This window comes from Plectropomus leopardus, chromosome 9, assembly GCF_026936395.1.
Source record: "Plectropomus leopardus strain MGB_pleo_1.0 chromosome 9, ASM2693639v1, whole genome shotgun sequence".
Lineage (NCBI taxonomy): Eukaryota > Metazoa > Chordata > Actinopteri > Perciformes > Serranidae > Plectropomus > Plectropomus leopardus.
In genome coordinates, this window is record NC_142184.1 from 20,157,814 (window position 1) to 20,177,382 (window position 19,569).

Genomic DNA, 19,569 nt, shown 5'->3' on the forward strand with positions numbered 1-19,569 from the left:
TCAACAGTGAAAGGTTACCGTAAGATCAGCTCCCCTGTGCTTCTTGTGTCGGCTGAGGAGGGGGTTAGGCTTGCCCGCCATGCCATCGCGGTGCCTTCGACTTGATATGTGCTGTGAGGAAGGAACACAGGTTATTGTCATGTAACATAAGTAAAAATATTTTCCATTTTTTTTATTAGACTGGAACTGATTATATCTTGAGACCCATTTTTGAGACTGGGTTTTACAATGTGCTCTGATGAAAAGAGAATGTGTTCCATAATTCAATGATTATGGAAATTACAAATGCTCTCACTAAATACTTGTTGCATGAAAAAGTAATCTTAAGGCTTCCAAAAGAGCCCACTGAATGTAAAGTGTTTTGCAGATATCAGATCCTGATGTTCCACAATACTGTTGGATATAAATACATACACACATAGGTGTAGATCTCAGGGGGAACACAGGAGACATGCCCCCTCAATATTTAAAACGTGCATTTGACAGTCCTAGGATTTTATGAGCTGCTTTGGGATTGCTGTCGCCTGATATGCCTGGTTACATCTCAGCTTTTCTAGAAATGCATTTTGGGAGGGTTTTCTTTTTCTTTTTTTTGCAATGAAACTGTAGATGCAAGATAAAAATTGCAAAATAGTTGTGAGGCTGAGCCTTTTATTAAGAGCATATGGTATTTCCCACAGACTGATCGACTATGTCGATCATCTACAATGCAATGAGCTTTGGGGTGATTGGGCAAAATTGCAAAGTTACCTAGAATTTACAGAGATTGGCTGAATTGGCATTAATTGTTGCAATTGCAACATCTTGGATGGACTTGTTTGTCCACTGCTCCTCTAATAAGTAGCAGTGGACATTTACACCATTAATTTATGCAAAAAATACATGTGTTTAAACTTTTCTCCCTCCTACCTGTTTGAGTTGCAGTTCAGAGTTGACCCGCACATTGCAGATCTCACAGTGGAAGGTTCGTTCCTGAGTGTTGGGGTCCACTGGCCCCCCTCCCTGCTCTCCAATGGGCTTGGGGCCCAGGCGAGGATATGCCTTGATGGGGCCCAGCCCGCTCCGTGCCTCCAGGATAGTTTTGTGTTTGGTACCTGCAGGCGGACACACACAGGCAAAAATGTGGGTCAGCAATTCCATTATCCAAGATGAAATTACATTTTTAGAATTGAATAGCACAGAATCAAATAATACAGAGTAGATTCATAACTATTTGTAACATATGAGTCATGCTGTTACCGCATGTCTGAAATAAACTTAGTCAGGACAGCATTTGTCTGTAACTAACAACAGTGATGGAGAAACAGTGACAGTGACAAATATCATGGCATGAAAGAAAATAAATATATCACTGGCTTGCTTCTCCAATAATTAATCAAATATGCACAACATACAAGGCATGTGGCTGTTGCAGTGGTACGTTTTTACCACAAGAGGGCTGCAGTCAGACAGCTGTGCAGCTGCAACGATGAACTCAAAGCCCTATGATGTTAATATTACAGTAACTGGTTGATGTTTGATTCAGTGCAGTGGGTAAGATAAGATTATACAGTGTGCACTGCAGTCAGTTATATCACCACATGTGCCAACATCAATGACAGCGCTGGACTGCTGAACCTTTGCTGTCAAGACCAATCATTTGAACTGTAAATGTCAAAAGTTGAAAATTTAAGGCTGTGCTATTATGAGAAGCAGGTTTAACTGGTCTCAGCGTGAATTTCCAGTCAGTCATTTTCTGTGCTGATCATGACATCTGTTCTTTTTACTATTTTGCTAAATATTTATGCGATGAACCAGCACTATTTAAACAACTTGTATAAAAGCTACAGCTCTTTTTTGTCTTGCTGGGAACAAATAGGTAAATATATCTAGATTCTGAACAACTGACAACCATTACTTCTGTCGAGCAATCGAAATGGGACCTTGTTTTATTACAGATGGGTGTGTTACGCCTGACACAAAACAATTACATCAAATACAACAGATGTCTTTCTTGGCAAGAAGACATAGTTACATGAGAGCTCAGACTTCTTAATGTTTTGATTCCCCAAAGTCCACCAGACACCCTGCTATTAATCCACCCCATGATTCCTGCCAGCAAAAAAACTAACCAAATATGCAGCAATTAAAAAATGTTTTGTCAGATAGTGTCAATAAAAGATGTCCATCTACTACAAAAGGAATTTACAAGCAACTCTAAACTGTTGTGATACAAGTTTTATACATTTACATGAAATATTTCTACATGCAGTGTTAACTCAATTTGAACAAATCCGACTCCAGGGGGCTGAATTTGCAAAGGAGATGCCATTCAGAGAGGTGCTCTTGCACATTACTCTCCCTTTTAAGTGGTCTGCAAAGCCACACATCAAAGATTGTGCCAGAATACTTTCTCATTAAATAATCACATATTTTGTTCTTGGCTGAAAAATTTAGTCATGGTCACCCCTCATTGACACCTTTTCCTATCAGCTCCAACGTAAAGCATCACACTGTCTTTGGCTCTGACTTTGAGTCCCTCTCTGAAATCCCTTTGAACAGAGTTAAGGTTACAGAAGAGAGAGGAATTGTCGGGGAGGGGAACATGGAGGCTGTGGGCTCCACTGGGGAGGGAAGGGGCTGGAATGACGGATTTTGCTCGTGGCCAGAAATGTGCTCTCGGGTTGTCTGTTTTGCCTTTGTTCTATTTCTGTCTGACAATGGATGGCCCAGTGGATTTTTTGTCTTTGTACGGTTGACTCATAGCGTAAACCAACACACAAGCAGACAAGACACATTTGAAAAAACAAAAATAGGCAATGTGTTGACAGGAAAATGTTGAAATAACATTACATACACATCATTCTTTTTCTTGTTTAGTTTTTTTTCTGCTGTTCATTCTGTGCCACGCACGCTCCTCAAGTGCCTGCATGACATATGCTTTTATTTTTGAGCCCTGCTAACATGCACAGTTTTGATTTTGAGAATGAGTGAGGGTGATTGTTTCCAGATTGCTTTCCTCGTAGAGTTTCAACTCTTTGTCATTCAGGGGTTGAGCTTTGCTGCCAACTAGCTGACAGCAGGATGTGGCCCGGGGTCATGTTTAGAAGCTGTTATACACTGTGTGTGAAATCTTTTTATACTTAAATGGGTGTGTACATCGTAAACATGCTAGCAGGAAGATGTGTCTCAAATTTATTGTTAGGTAGTGGTTTGACTGATAACACAATTAATCAGTGCACGGTAAAGCATGAATTCCAAAAGCCTTCCAGAGGTTAATCTAACAATAATGGCGGCAGAGGTTGCATTTGTATTGATTAATACTTTATCTAACCTTAAGAGGTATTTGTTGGCTGCTTTCATGTCTGGCTGAGCTGGCTGCACTGAGCATTACTCAAGGCAAATGGGATACAGTTACACTCATGCGGGCCCTCATTGTCTGTTGCGTTTCTGTAGTTTTTCTTTATGTGTAGCGGAGTGTATAAATAATACAGAGTGGAGGTCAGCAGACACAAATTGTCGTCACAAGGTCACAGGGAGAGCTCAGTTGGTAGGCCATGAAGGATTAAAGCAGGCAGCGGGGACCTCAGGGGTATTTGGAGCCCTGAGAAAGTGTCGTCATGTGTGAACGCTGTCTGACAGTCTGTTAAAGCTGGTATTGTGGTGAGCTCACCCACATAACATATTTTTCTCTTATTCCCTCATGCAGTGGTTACCCGCATTTACCATCTTCCTCTAAAACTTTTTCAACAGGAAGGCCTCAGGCTATGTGGAACACATTTTATGCTGCGTGCTGCAAATGACAAGACAAATCATGAATTTTTGAGTGGTTGAGTTCTTTTAAATTATCATGTTTTTGCATGGGTGAAGAAAGTGGGGTGTGTTGGTAGAGTGCTGCATAAGAGAGCAGGCAGGCACACACACACACACACACACACACACACACACAGGTGAGACATCTTGAAACCAGGAGACCGGTGCTCAGTTACATAGGTCAAGCCCGTCAGTGTCAAACAGATCAGTTATCTGCTGATCACTGTTCTTCTCAGTACCCTCTGCTGGAGCGAAGTCAAGTCATTAACTCATATGGCAGCGCTTACAGTAATGCCGGTCAAGTAATAGACTATGTTTGTGCAACTTTGAGTCGTGTTATTTGTTTTATTTCATATAACCAAATGGTTTGAAGGAGCAGTGTGAAAGATTAATGGCGTCTAGCAGTGAGGATTGGAGATTGCAACCTGCTGAAACTTCTCCCGCATTGTGCCGAGTGTGAACTCCCGGTAAAGATTATTTTAGTGTTCATTGTTGTATTTTTCTGGCGCTTTTTTGCTTGTCACCGAGTGGCTGCTCACTATGGTGGCTTGTCTAGAGCCAGTGTTTGGTCCATTCTCGGGCTACTGTAGAGCAACATGGCGATCTCTGTAGACGAGGATCCACTCCCAAAGTAAATATAGACAGATATTTATAAGCTAACGAAAACACAAAGATTCTTATTTTGAGGTAATCATACACTAAACTAAGCGTACTTATTATTTTATATTCCATTTCCAAAGATATTCCATTATCCTACACAATGGACCTTTAACACACATTTTTCAAACTTCGCACAGATCATGAAAACAACTTATACTGCTGTAGACATCTGGCATTGCAATTGCAGCAATTATTACTTTAGGAGTGTAAAATGTAAAAATAATACTATGTATATATATATATATATGTATAGAGAGAGATAGAGACTGAGAGAGAGAGATAAGATGTATATGAAATATTGACTTATAATATAAATTAATATAAAATTATAAATTATTTAGTCTAAAATTAAAATATAATTTCAAAATAGTATGATATCAAGTATTATTATTATTAATATTATTATTAGAACTAGTTATGTTACAAAATATTTGGTTATAATAAGTAATATTCTTTATAAAGTAAAGATCTTATTCTCAAAAACAGAAATATCCAACTTCTTTTCAAAGCAGTGCTATTAAATATTCAAAGTTGTGATCTAAAACAGGATTCTTCGCTGAAATTGTGTCTTAAATTTACCAGGTTTTTGGTTTTCTTTGAGCTGCCCTCTTGTGTTTACATTATGTAGATGTGTGTTACAATAACAGTTATTGCATATTTTTAAGAGTATTTTATCTTTTAGAGGTATACTGCTCAGGTTTATGTAGTGTATCTTATAGACTCATACAAATGAAGGCCCAATCCCTCACAGTCAAGTGTGTGATTGTGTATTTATCTGCAGAGACCCTGGCCTCTGCCTGTATTTTCTTTCTGTTTTGAAAAATAATTGTGACATTCCTGGGCACAGCTCACAGGTGAGATCACAGTTTTATAGAGTAATTGCGATCAGGTGCCAGACTGGAGGAGGCTAAGAAAAGTCAGAGACACAGTGTTAAAAAAAATCCAGTATAGCGAGGTGATACGCCAAGCGGACAAAGCTGGGGTTGGCTTTCACTTTCCCTTTTTCCTGGCAATATTGTTAACAAATAGTAGCCAACAATTCCTGCATTATATACCTTTAAATTGTATTATAGAAAGTCAGAATATTTAGAAGTTGCTACATCGGTCTTTTATGGTGAAATTCCTCTGTGACAGGATGTTACAAATTTGTTTCCAGCAACAAAAACAGCAGTGTGGGTTGAGTAAACAGGGAAAAGGCCAACCATACTGTAGCTGAGAAGATGAGGGAGGGAGTTCCACCTTCAGATACACATATTTCATCACCTGAAGATCCAAGAACGTCACACTTAATCCCACATGATATGATTGCCAGTGAATTTCTGGAAAGTGCAGAAGCAGTAGAGCAACTTCAGAGTTTCAGAGCTCACAGATTAACCCACCTTTGTTGTGGGCCTCCAGCTGTGACAAGGAATTGACAGCCACCTTGCACAGTGAGCAGTACAGCAGCTTCTTGGCCTTGTCCTCCTCTGTCTCTGGATTGGATGGGCTGGTAGAAGCTGTTGCGCCAGCAGCTCCTGAAACCGGGGGTCCAGATCCAGGCTGCTCTGAGCTGGCGCTGCCAGTGCCGCAGCCTGGGGAGGATGAGGAGGGGGGGATCAGGGGAGGAGTGGGGGTCGGCAGGAGGGGGCACACCGAGGGCACGGGTGAGTCCATTGGTGGGGTGGGCGGGGTGGTAGGAGGGAGAAGGGGCCCTGGGGCCAGCAGGGGCCCGTTTAACTGGGACAGAGGCTGTGTTTCATCTGTAAAAACAAACAGAAACAAAAAAAGAAAACTGAATAAATGTCAATAGCTGTGGTTTGAAAAATCAAATAACTGATTTTGTGATCCAAAAATGTATTCAAGTCAAACAGTAAAGTGTTTTACTATTGAGTTTATTGTCTTTAAACTCAGCACTGAAGCAAAGTACCCCAGACATAAACTCTCCATGTCAAACCACATCATGAACCACTCCCAGTTGAATGTGGACTGCACGGTCTGCTGCGGAGATCAGACAAACCAACATAAAGCGCTTGCAGACGGAAGTGCTTTTAATTCCTACTGTATAGGCCATTATTGGTCACATAGTTCCTTTTAATTTAAATTACATACTGCATAAAATGGATCAGAGGAGGAAAACGTATGTCCCACGCATGTAAAGACACGGGCACTATTTTATATGTTTCTGAGCTTTTTGATGTCCCAGAGCCAGCCTTTCACTGATGTGGTCTCATCTTATTGAAATGCTTCCAAAGGGAGAAACAGGAAACAGATACCCCAGCCTGTGCATGTTTTGACTCTTTCCAACACACCTGTTGTTTTTGGCTGAGCAAAATGGCACTTCAATATCATTAAGTGAACTCTCCTCTCGCTCTTGGCTCATTTTTCTCTCTGCTTGCTCTCTGTAGTTTTAATTTCTCAGTCTTTTATGTGTCTAATTGCATGACTTTTCCTTTTTTTCCATCACATAAGATGTTTATACATACATCGCCAGACACATGTTTCTGGTCAGCCACTCCCATACGCAATGCCTTCGGTATTCGCTAAGCAATGGGTGTTGGCTGAAAAAAGACCCCCTAAATTTGGGTGGGGTATTCAGAACTCCCCCCATCAGCAGGGACCAGCAGGCCCTTCTCCAAACTCCACAGGATGTAGCGCCGAGGGCAGGCTACGGAAAAGCCCCACTGGATTATGGTATTAAAGGGATAACATGGAGCATTTCTGGGAAGAAAACAAATATTGACTTTAACTGCTCAATTTCCTTTTAAGGATTCCCACATGCTTTGTCATTCTGTCACATGGCAGAGTCCATAGGGGTCGTGATATATATATGTATCTGATCCAGCCTGTGAGTCTTTTGTGACTATAAGCTCATATGTGTGATGTGTAATTGCTCCGGCCAGTCCATTGCATCATCTCTGATGAAGATGCCATTGTAAATGCTTTCCATTCCACTGCTATCCAAGATCAAAACTCCCTCTTTCCATATTGGAAGTTTCCAGCTATGAAGCTGCTGACTGCACGGCGTTTGTCAAACAGATGTTAAAAAGGAAAAAAAAAAATTTTTTTTTACTCTGACTATATGCCATTGAGGAGTCCATAAAGCCTGCCTGGATCAAAGTGTAGTGTGAGGGTAAGTGCTCTTTGGAGAGGTTTGTGACTCATAATATGTTCTCTTTGCCACATCACTGACTGAGCTGGTTAGGTTGATTGAGGAGCTTGTACCTACAAGTGCAGGAAGGCAGAATGATAGAGAAGAAAAATAGTTTTCTCCAGTATTGTTGTTGAATTTTGCCCACACGCAGGCACATAAACATGCACATGAGTTCATTACAATGCAGAGAATCAAACCCAGAGTCCACAGCCTCCATAACATGTGGTTTGAATTAAAATCAAGTCAGGAGGGAAAGAGGTGGTTGGCCAAATAGTAATGAGGGATTTCATGATCCATGATGGCCTGGAGGTCTGCCTTACCAAACACATCTAGTCACTGCTTCACCATAGTGAATGTCTCCTACACTCATCCCTCTTAGAACAAGTTCAGCTCGAGGCTAAACCCCCTCGGGGCCTCTGTAGCCACAGTAATTCACTGTCTGTCTCAGCAAACCAAAATTATGAATCTCCCTCTGAGCTGCAAAGTCTTTCGTTTTATCATATTTACTGACTAAAATGAAAAGCATGAAAGATTCATTCTAGATTTGCGATTCTCTGCGAGTAGCAGAGACAAACCGCTCTATTTTTCTTGCTCGCAGAGTCCCACTGATGGACTTGAATCTCCAGAAACTGAGGATATGCTGTAAGCCTAATTAAACATTGATAAGGCAGTTAACTGACCTTATTCCCCGCTTGCTGGCCTCATAGCCAAACACAAGACGGCATTATTCACTGGGAGAGGTCAGCAGAGGGAGATAACTCAGTCCAGATGCTTTACACTATCGCCTGGTGTGTCTGCATTGCCATAATCCACCTCAGGAAATTAAAGCTATGTATAGTATGCAGTCTGTGGGGAACGGTTTTGTTGATAAAGCTGTGGGATTTAATACTGACTAATTTAAATTCATGCCAGAACCACTTCCATTGTTTGATGCAGGAGTCAAAGTTTATTCTGATTGAATGTGAAATTTTCTGTAGCCTGCAATAGCTTCTTGGAAACAAAAAGAAAATATCTGATTGCAAAATTAGGGTGTACGGCAGTGTTTAAGAGTGTCTGTGCAAGCAAATGTTCCTTATTGTACAAAGAATGTAAGTGATCCCATAAGGATCGGCAACCACACCACGTGTAGGTGGAACATTATGCAGTGATGGACATGCTTTTTTATATACCCTATGCTGAATGAAAGTGGTGCAATTAAAACCAAGGTAAAAGATTACAGAGGCCTGCATTATCATGAGACCTGTGAGTAACAATTCCTTCAAAAAAGCAGGAGGTTTAAAAGAAAAGTGTGTACGTTTAGGGCGATTTAGTGGCATCTAGTGGTCAGGATTGCAGATTACAACCAGTTACATAACGATCCATCGACCTCATCCATACATCGATTAAATGAGCATCGATCCATATCATCCTCTTTCAGTCGTGCCCTTATTTTAAAAGTCTGTGTCACTGTCTCACAGCGTGAGGCAGATGATGGCGAGCAGCTGAGAGAAAGACGAGGATAACGCTGTTTACTCTGGAATAAATCATCAGTGTGGAAATTTTTTGTTTTCGGAGAAACTGCGAGTAACAGACAGAGCACGTCATATGTAAACAAAAGCCATACTGAGGAAACACGACATAGCTGGCCACCAGTGGCTGCCACTGCACTGACTTCTTGCTAACATTATTAAGCTGCTCTGTTTCAGCAATGTTGACTGAAAAAAACATGCATGTAAGACTGAAACTCATCCACGCTGTTCTGTTGGTAGATGTAGAGACTTAAACCAGCGGCGAGTAAAACAAAACATAAATAATAGTAAACTGAGTATGAGTAGGGTGTGGAATCATTCACATAGGTCTATCCCTCTCAAAAACAATCAAAAGTGATGATAAAAAATCTGTTTTTGAACACGAATGGCCCTATCTAGAACCAGTGTTTCAGTTGCCCGTTCTGGGCTACTGTAGAAACATGGTGGTGCAAAATGGTGATCTGAGTAGACACGGTCGGGACCCGCTCTGTATGTAAATATAAATGGCGGATTCTAACAAAAACACAACAATTCTTATTTACAGGTGATAATTCACAAAAAAACAACCAAAAAAAACTGATATGAAATTTCTGCCAATATATCCCCCCAAATCCCACACACTGGATCTTTAACACTGGCATATTGAGTGCATGGCTACAATAGTTCATGTAGGTGTGTTTTTGTGTGTGTGAGAGAGAGAGCGCCCAAATGCCCATTTTTAATGATTAACGAGCTAAGAAACCCAATGCTGGCCCTGCGAGAGCCAAAGCCTCATTTATAATGCAGTTGGGTGCTTTTTTCCCAGTCTGGCCTGCATCCGAACTCTGAGTCACACACACACACACACACACATTCACAGACCTTCAATTATGTGTGTTAGATACTTATGTTGATTATTTCAGGTTGATTTAATCGAATGGCTCACTTCAAAGAAAAAAACAACAAGTGAATTCCCTGAAAATTCCATGACTAACAAGAAATACAGACAGAGCATGAAAAGTATATCAGCTCCATGTAACTCAATGCCACAGTCGCCTCATAGCCATGCAACCCTAGCCCTCACATGAAAGTCATCTGTTTAATTGACCTTGGGTGTGTGTGCACACGCAAGTGTTTGTGTGGACTAAAGAGTGCCATAATACAAGGGTGGTTTTAACAGGGCCCTTCATTAGAGTGGGAGTGTCAGACAGAAGAGGGATAAAGAGGAAGGGAAGGAGGGAGGGAAAAGCAGAGCTTCTCTCCAAGTAAACAGCTGTCTCTCCATCACCCGCAGGCTCAGCCAAACCCTCAGCTCACCACGCCAAATCCCCCAAAGCCAAGGGCCTCCTCTTTGGGGGCAACTCTGACCACAAACCCTTTGAGGGCTATAAATCTCATGGCCTGTTCCCATAGCCATAAGGTTAAGGAAGCTACAGCACTGCCAATACTGACCTTTCACTATTTCAGCCTTCAGCAAGGTCTCAACGTGTCCAGTTTATGGCCATCACTGTTGACTGCATTTGATATGTTAATGAGAAGTGATGCAGTATAAAAGAGAAGGTCATCACCACCAATGCTAGACTGAACTTCCTCTGTATCATATCTGAATGTTTCCAAAGAATGTCATAGTTCGTAAAATCTTGAATCAACAAACAGACCATTCACAGGAAAAATCACTTAACATTGACAACAAACGCTGCTCTGTTTTGCAAAAGATTTGCATTGTGGGAAATCTTCTCCTCGTCCTTCCATCTGCGCGCTTACATGTGCCTGACCACATTGTTTGTGCATATGTGTGTGCACGCATTGTGTGTACAGCCTGTTTGTTTTTGTCGGTTTCAGAGTAACTGCCCCAGTTTGACCTGTGGGCCAAACCGCAGTGACCGTCCTCTAGACGCTGCTTTCCCAGTTGAAGCCACGCACAGCTGTTTGAGATCTGTCCCCCCACATGGAGCAGGGGGACAGTATCACACTGAGGATGCACATACTCTACACACACAGTCAAACACAACTCGTGAGCGTGCAGGCAGACCAGGAAGAGACGAGGTTCTAGGGTCACGAGAAAGAGGCTTGGATGGAAAAAGGCATTCTTTCACATGTTGCTACTTTCAGATCTCGGTCATGGCAGGCTTGTTTTGGCTCCTCATTCTTTTGGAGTCCGCCCCGGGAAGTCTCACTAATGGCGACAGGCCTGGAGCTGATCTCACATCCCTCATGAGGGAAGGAGAGTGAAAAGGACTGGCCCTCTTACTACTGATTTGTATGCACACAAAAAGAGTGAAAGGCAGTGAAATACTAAGGTCTCTGCTCGGGTATGATGTTGTATTTTGGCATTTATTGGACCTGTGTTTGATCTTTTCATTCATCGTGTTTGCTCTGTGCCCTCCCGTCAATAAGGTGGAAATGTCTGGTAAACAGTCAGCCACAGAAACCTTTGTAAATGTCACCAAAACATGGCTGGCCTATTCTTCGCCTGGTGTTTGATCCAAGGACAGAGTGGTGACACTGAGGGAATGGAAAACTCTGGGCAGAGAAAGGAGAAGGGCAGAGTCACGAAGCAGCCTCCGAATTATAGCTTGAAATAGGAAGATGAGCAGGACAGGGAGAGAGAGGACCGAGACAGAGCTAAAGAGATACTGCTAAAGAAAGAGCTTGCAATGCCCCGTGTCCTTACTAACTCCTAAATGAATCTTCCAACATTAAATTACTCTTCATTAAAGTCGGATCAGCTGCTGCCTCTGTCCTTTCAGACGTTGGCTGAGATTCTTGTCAAACTCTTGCACTGTGGTGTCATCTTTATTTTTTCTCAATAAGTCTTAGCACTTATTACCACTGCCCACAGCTCAGGCAACATCTATTTTGACTCTGTGGCAAATGGTGTTGCACTTCTCAGTAACTCACTCAGGACTGACATATGCACGCCATGGTGGGGTTCCTTGAAAAGGTGCCCAGAAACTGCCATATGACCATGTGTATGCCAACTCACCTGCTTGAGGTCTAAATAGATGGACACTGAATCAGTTTAACATTGCTCAGCTGAACAAAGCATCGCTGTGGTTAGACGGGAATAACACAGAGGATTGTCTGTGGTATAATAATGATGCATCTACTTTGATCAACCTGTCATTCATAAAAGCTATAGACCAGATGTCTGGTTAGAGTAGTCTACTGCTCAGGTGTTGACCAGGAAAGATCGATCAAAGGCGGTTCCACGGCATCACTAAATTAAAATTAAACAAAAAGGCTTGATGTGAACTAATGAAGCGAGAGTATCTCTTAATTAATTAATTAATTTGTGCTCTTGCAAATACCTATATATTTTCCCTTTTATGAGAAAATACAACTGATTGTTATGAACTGTATCAGTCAGTAGGCAGTATGGGACTGTTGAGCTGTTGTCTGAATACAATAAAGCCTCCAGGGGCAAGAGTCAATATTTCAGGCTAATCGGGTGTAGCCAGCGGATATCCAGGCCAAGACTTCCATTTCCGTAAGCCGTCATTTTGGCTCATCTTTATAAACAGATATTTATAGATGAATGCAGATAAATTAAAAAAAGCAATCATAAAACCAAGTTGTTGTCAGATGTAGCCAATGGGTTCAGATATTGCCAATGCGTTCCTGCCTCTCAAACATGATTGGTCAAAACTACTGGGACTACAACAACTCCAGATGGAAATAAGTACATTTACGATATCAAATTCTTGATATCTAGAGATTCTGCATACATATGCCGATATAAGTTTAAAAAAGAGTCACTGGTAGATGCAATGAATACAGAATATTATGTATTTGGTTAAGTGTAGTCAGACTTCTTCTGTTTTTGGTTTCTGCTTCCCTACAGTCATCTGAGCATCAGCTGTTTTCATTAAGCAATCACCAGAACTTTCTAAATGTAGCTGCATTAAGACATACTGCTTTGAAGTTTAAATTTAATTTTTTTACATTTTTAATGGAATTTAATGTGTCCAGTGCTACAGAAAGGGTCTTTTTGCTTCATCTGTGTCTTAGTTTTAAAGTAACTTCTTTAGTCGTCTAAATAAAAATACACTTACTATTGTAAAGCATTATTTTCAAAGCTTCTTTTCCATGTAAATATGGGCAGTTTATGTAAAATTGGGCCCCTGGGTGCAGATATGCAAACGGCCCCACCAACTCTGCTACACAGGAGCAGGACACACAGACTTCGTGGTGGTTTTGTCTCTTCTGTTGTTGTCGTTGTTTTGCTATCTTCATAGTTGTTGGGCATCTTTAGTAATTCAGCCATGTATATAAGCAAGCATGCACAAGGGACACTATATTTATAAAATATTAAGAAAGATAATAACAAGAAGACATAAAATAAGAAGACAAAAAGGAAAACGAAAAACGTAATACGGCAAAATATTCTTGCCTAGATATCAAAAAAAAGAAAAACTCGAGACCTCTAACCCACAACCAGCCTCACACTCTACTCTTATCTACCCCCACCCCGAATGTTAACTTCAACTGAAGCAGATTATTAAACTGTCAAAATTCCTGGCACCTAAAAGTTTTGTTTAATCTTTCATGAAAGAATTTTCAGAGGATATGTGAGACACTACTGTCAATGCAAATAGGTTCTGAGGTTTGTGTGACTGTTGTTGGCCATAAGCTCTGCTGCAACCACATCAGACCACACAGAGAGCTGAAGATGCTCACGAGAAGAACACACTGCAAAGCCTCTGTGATTAGATGCCTTTGTTATTCTTGCATATTTTCCATTTCATTTTCCAGCAAAATGATAAGCCTCTAAACATCCTGCACAGACTGAAATGCTTATTTCAACAACAAAACTCGCACAAGCACTTTTTCTGTTTATAGTCCTGGTAATTTTTTCTGCTGTCTCACCCGCTTTGCTGGGCTCGCTGTCTGGGGCGGTGCCAGGGGCGCCGGGCGGAGACGGGGAGGAGGTGGGGGGCACAGTATGAGGCTTGTCCCCCTCCTGAGGACGACTCTTAGAGGTCTCGATGCCTTTGACTCTCCTGGCATGGCGGTTTCCTTTGTAATGGGCTTCTGCCTGGCTCTATGGAACATAGGGAAAAAAGACATGCTTATGTTGTAAGTGAACACCAACAGGTAAATAAAACATTGCAGGCTGGATTAGACTCAATGTGACAGCCGCACACACATGCATACATGTCATTATAATGTTATTCAATACACACTGGGGACTGGAGCCAAAGACAGCAGGCAGGTTTACAGTGGATGGATAAATGGATTACACGCTCAGGAACAAAAAGATGCAGTGCTGGAGACATTTGAGACCTGTCTGTCCCTCTTGTCCCTTAGTTGTCCCATTATCAGGTTTTCAAATTAACAATAAATCATCATGCAGTATATTTAGACAAACAGTGTATCTGCTTTCATATTATTCATGTGTCTACTTTGGCATAACTGCCTTGCTCAAAGTTTTGACATACATCCTCTGCAGTATAAACCTCGACAGACACCCTGACAATACTTGGCTCCAGCTTTCATTACTACAGCCATGCTGACAGACATGCCAAGGGAAGTTGAACTGGAGGTCAGTGAGATGCCACAGTATCTGCCTGGAGGGCCCATAAGTCCTGCCCTGACATAACCCTCACTCCTAAAACAACAACAGCATTATCACAGCACACATTATCAGTGGAAGGCCGGCATACGTGGGCTCCTTCGACATAAATATTGTGATCGCCTTCAGCTGCTCACAGAACAGGGTCAGTCCCAGACTTATACATACATGCATGCGACAAGGCAGTTAAGACCATGTCTGTGATATCTCATGGAAAGATAAAATATGGACTCTGAGTCTGGAGGTTTTTAAAGACTGGAGATGATCTTGCATTCCAGCAAAGTAGAAACAATGGCACAGAGATCGATTGCAGAAGCTACTGTGGCTAATCTTTTGATGAAAGGCAAGCTACTAGCTGATGTGTTTGTTCACAGAGTAAACAACAGAGGTGAGACTTTCCTCAGGAGACTAGTGGGACATCAGGGGACTGATGTTTGTTTGTGTGTCCACACAGAGGTATGTGAATGTGGGACAATATAGCAGATGAGATACAGGGTTGCTATCAAGCCCCCAGGAAGATCACAGGGCTTTAAAGCAAATTTTACATAGCGGCCAGAAGTGAAATCACACCATCTGGATCCATCACATGATGCCAAGGGCCCAGAAAGACTTTTTCCCATTTATATTTGGAAAATGATGTCTATAAATCAGTGGATACATTTTTATGGCTCATCTCACCTTCAAGATTTAATCCAGTCACTTTCGATTACATTTGGAAAGTCTTAGAGAGCTACAGGGTTAAATTATTCGATAGCCATTCAAACTAGCAAAGTACTAAACTGTAAGTCATCTGCTTCGCTGGCAGAAGTTTCCTGCTCGGGCACAGTTTACATGCTGTAAGGGCCTCATAATGCGGATGATCCGGGTACTTTAGTACAGCGGAAATTGAGTGTTCTTTGCTTCATGCACTACTGAGCAGCTCTCATAGAAATGAACACGGCCATGCCTCCATGCGGTATCCAGGTTTTCTTAATACATCCATGGTGGCTATACTGAGCTGTCGCCAGCGGTCTAGCTTTACAGTATGTTGACTGTGAAACAAAAACACACACACACACACACACACACACACACACATAGGTGGGTTGGGGTGGGGTTGGGGGGTTATTCATGTAACCCATTGGCCATCTGTTCGCCCGTTCTTTATCGCCCCTCTATCATGGTTTAAGTGTCCCTCAATTAAAAACACAAATAGGCTCTGTACTGACACAGACACTTTATATCAGTGCTGCACTTGAGTCAGATGGCTCACTGCTGTCTCCACAAGTACGTTATCTAAGCAGATGTGTCATGACATGTGCTCTAAATAATCTTGTATCAAGGGGCCAATAATGAAGATGATTATTAAGTGGCTGGATTACAGTTAGTAGCCAGGGAGAGACATGGCCTTGAAGAGCAGCTAACAGCTGTCAGAGGTGCTGAAAGGCTCTGCAAACTTAGGACATAACACTGACCACAGACTCAGGAGTGGGGATAGACTGGCAAGGGGTGATGAGTAATGTTTGTGAGCCTGTATGTTTGCTGTATGTATGCGCCTGATGGCATCCAGGACGTGAGCTTGCACGGTAAACCAGGGGCAATAGCTTAGAAGATCACATGTTTCTTGTAAAGCATGATGACAAACAGGGCCCTAGATATAGCCAACTCTCTGTAACTGGACCCCATCAAAGGGGTCTTAAGGAGCTGCTGTAGCAAAGCCTGCAGATCAAGGTGGAGAGAGCTGTGGGTGCAACGAGGGGGAGATCGGGGGAGAAGTGATCTCTCAGATGAAAGAAGGAATGAGGGGAGATAGAGAGGTATATGGTGGTGCATGGCGAAGCAGCCACAGAGGCTCTCGTAACCTCTCCAGCCAAGCCAAAGGGATCAATTGCCAAGCAGCTGAGTGTCAGTGTGAGGTCCTGGATGGAGAGAGAGAGAGAAAAGAGAATAAAAGGGAAGATGAAGGAGAGATGGTGCACAGCCAGGGAACTACTAGACAAAAAAGGTGATGTAAAGAGCTGGACTGAGAATGATATAAAAGAGACAAAAATCTCAGCGAGAGGAAAAGCTGCAGCGCATCAGCCTGTGATGCCTGTGTTTCATTATGCAGAGGGTTCAAACTGAACAAGTGCTTTCCAGCACGACCATCATTTTGAGGGGGGAAGCCGTGATGTTACAGCATAGCTACAGCTGCAGCTCCAGATGATACAAAAAGGAGGAAAAATGGAGAGGAAGTTGAAAGTGAGAGAAAATAACAGATCGAATGGAACAATAAACAAGCAGGAAATGAAGTGAGGGGGGAGCAGAAAAAAGAGGGGGGCTGCAGGGGAGCAGAGAGGAAGAGACTGTGGGATGCATATCAGCCTATGGTCTTGCTGCAGCAGCAGTGACGTTGGTCAATGCAGCGCGACACAGTCTGTGACGTCACTAATGCAGCACGCCACCAAGGTTATTCTGCATAACCCACCGTTTAACACCTCACACCACCACACCACGCAGGGACAGAGGGGTGCAAACCCTCCCCATATCCTCTCCTCCTCTCCTACCCTTCCCCTCCAAGTCTCCTCTCCTCCACTTTCCCAAGATGCACTGGGGCTGTCAGAGCCAGACACTAATCCATGCCCTTGACGAATGCATCTTATAATAAGTAGTGGCAGGCAATTTTAGGCATTTCCACACTGTAAATAATGCAGCATGAGAGAGGAAGACAGATAGAAAGAGGGGGAGAAGGTTGCTGAGAGAGACAGGCAGAGAAAGAGGAGGGCAGAGAGAGAAAGATCAAATGCGGATGCATGAATGATGGCAAAATGATGCGTGAAATGAGGGGAGCATGGGGAGCAGGAAGGCAGAACTGCATCCTTTGAAGACAAATACATTGATCGTGACATTACATTGTAAGCCTCCATCGCTTTCTGTGACCTAAACAACCCAATCAACTCACAGATGGCAGATAAAAACGGGGAAATGTCAAAATCATGGCAAAATAATCTCTCTCTCTCAAGACGGAGACCCAGACTGGAAAAATGAAGCGATGAATACAGCACAGAATTCTTCGAAGTGTTTCCCGCTGTATTATTTTCACCCATGAAATATTCATCCTGACTTGACACTATGTTAAATCGAACAGTGTGGGTGGGGAGTTATTCTATGGCGATAAAAAGGACAATTTTTCTTCAGTTGAGCTCAGTAGGACAGCACAAATTACACACAGCCTGCTGCAAGTTTGACATTGCTGATGTACTGCAGTGTGTGTGCTTTTTCTGTAGTGTGTACTGGTAGTGAGAGTGACAATGACAGCAGGGAGGTGGTGTAGTCCTGAATATCATAATCCTGAGGATTCACGTGTGTACATGTGTGATTTGTATGTCTTTTATCTGTCAGGAGCCAGAGGATAAACCAAGGCTGCAGTATCAATCCATCCATTATCTGTTACTGCTTATACTGTTCAGGGTCATGGGGGAGCTGGAGCCGATGCCAGCGGACATTGGGGGAGAGGCAGGGAATACCCTGGACAGGTCACCAGACTATGACATAGAGACAGGACAGCTTTTTACAAATTTCCATTCACAATTTAGAATCAGCAGTTAATCTAACCTTGGACTGTGGGAGAAGAATGAGCACCTGGCAAAAAACTGATGCAAACTTGAGGAGAACGCGCAAACTCCAGAATTTCTAGCTAGCTAGCGGTTCGATCCCTTAACCCTCTCGCTGTGAGACAACAGTGCTAACCGCTGCAGCATGTGTCACCTACTGGGACCTTCTATACAAATGAGCAAGTAAACATGATATGAGCCTCAGTGGGGAAACCAAACGCTCATGAAACCTTAACCTTTGTTTTCACATTTATTGTTCTTTCTTGTTCTTAAATAGTTTTGGAAAATCATACCATTATCGTCTTACAGGAACTCATCTTTTAAAAACGACTTTGTTGCTTTGGAGTTATCTTCCTTTTGTTTATGTTGTTTGTGTTTACTGTTGAAACATTGTTTGTTAAGCTGCTCCATTGGCAAAGTCTCTTGTGACATTAAAATTTTACCTAGTTTAAGGTCCAGTGATTTATGTTGTCTTTAGTGTATAATCACCTGAAAATAATGAAGATTGATCTGTATATATCTACATGGGGAGTGGGTCCTCATTATCATGTTGCACTGCCATGTTTCTACTATAGCTCAGATGGGATAAACCAAACACTGGATTGGGCTGTTTACATTTTTGAGTCTGCCACTGTAGTTAGAAGCTTATCCGCAATAAGCATTGTTGAAAAAACACTGATTTTTTTTAACGTGAAACTGCTTTACTGAGTATTTTTCCGGTTTAAATCACCAGGTCCTTTGCAGATAATTTGTCTTGTGGTAAAAACCTTGTGAATGTTTTGATCACAGGTTATCAGAGAAAAACAGTGAGCACACATTGGCAGTTGCTTTACTTGCGGCCCAACTGTGACATGCCGAACAGCACTGGAGAATCACTGATTTATAACATGAAACCGCTTTATTTTGTGTTTACCTGTTTTGATCAGAATTCTGCTTTGGGTAAAACAGCAATGAACACTAAAAAAAATCTAACTGGGAAAAGTTTAGGCTAGTTGCAATCTGCAGTTCTCAACATTAGATGACACTAAATCCCCCTAAATCCAGGTATATTTGGAGTCATTTGCCAAATGATTCATAGTGTTGATGGCTCTTGGAGGAGAGGGCAGACTGAGGTCAGATATCACTCTTAGGTTCATGGCGGAAAAAGAACAAAAATCAAGAATACCTCTCTTTGAGAGGTTAAGTGTAATATGCTGAAAAATGAAAGTCACATTTGTTTTATATGCACACATACTTGGCCATTAAAGCTATTTCAGTTTATAGCATTTATTACTGCACTCTGCACATGCCTTCCTGTCAGAAATGCTCTGGTTTGCATGACAACACTTTGTGTTTGGTTATATTTCAATCTGA

At 42.1% G+C, this 19,569-nt stretch overlaps 1 protein-coding gene and 1 long non-coding RNA gene across 3 annotated transcripts in view; one reads left to right on the top strand and one right to left on the bottom strand.

Moving 5' to 3' along the window:
- The window catches only part of LOC148188733 (uncharacterized), a 51,625-nt gene that overhangs the window by 27,147 nt on the left and 4,909 nt on the right, over positions 1–19,569 (top strand). The gene's annotated exons all lie outside the window — the stretch shown is intronic.
- Positions 1–19,569, bottom strand: part of znf385a (zinc finger protein 385A) — a 69,652-nt gene that overhangs the window by 3,781 nt on the left and 46,302 nt on the right. For both annotated transcript variants that reach the window (XM_042492015.2, XM_088082178.1), the window contains 4 exons: positions 13,939–14,113; positions 5,832–6,191; positions 910–1,094; positions 19–111 (listed from right to left, as the gene is read on the bottom strand). In XM_042492015.2, coding sequence (XP_042347949.2) covers positions 19–111; positions 910–1,094; positions 5,832–6,191; positions 13,939–14,113 — 813 coding nt within the window. The remainder of the gene's footprint in view (positions 1–18; positions 112–909; positions 1,095–5,831; positions 6,192–13,938; positions 14,114–19,569) is intronic.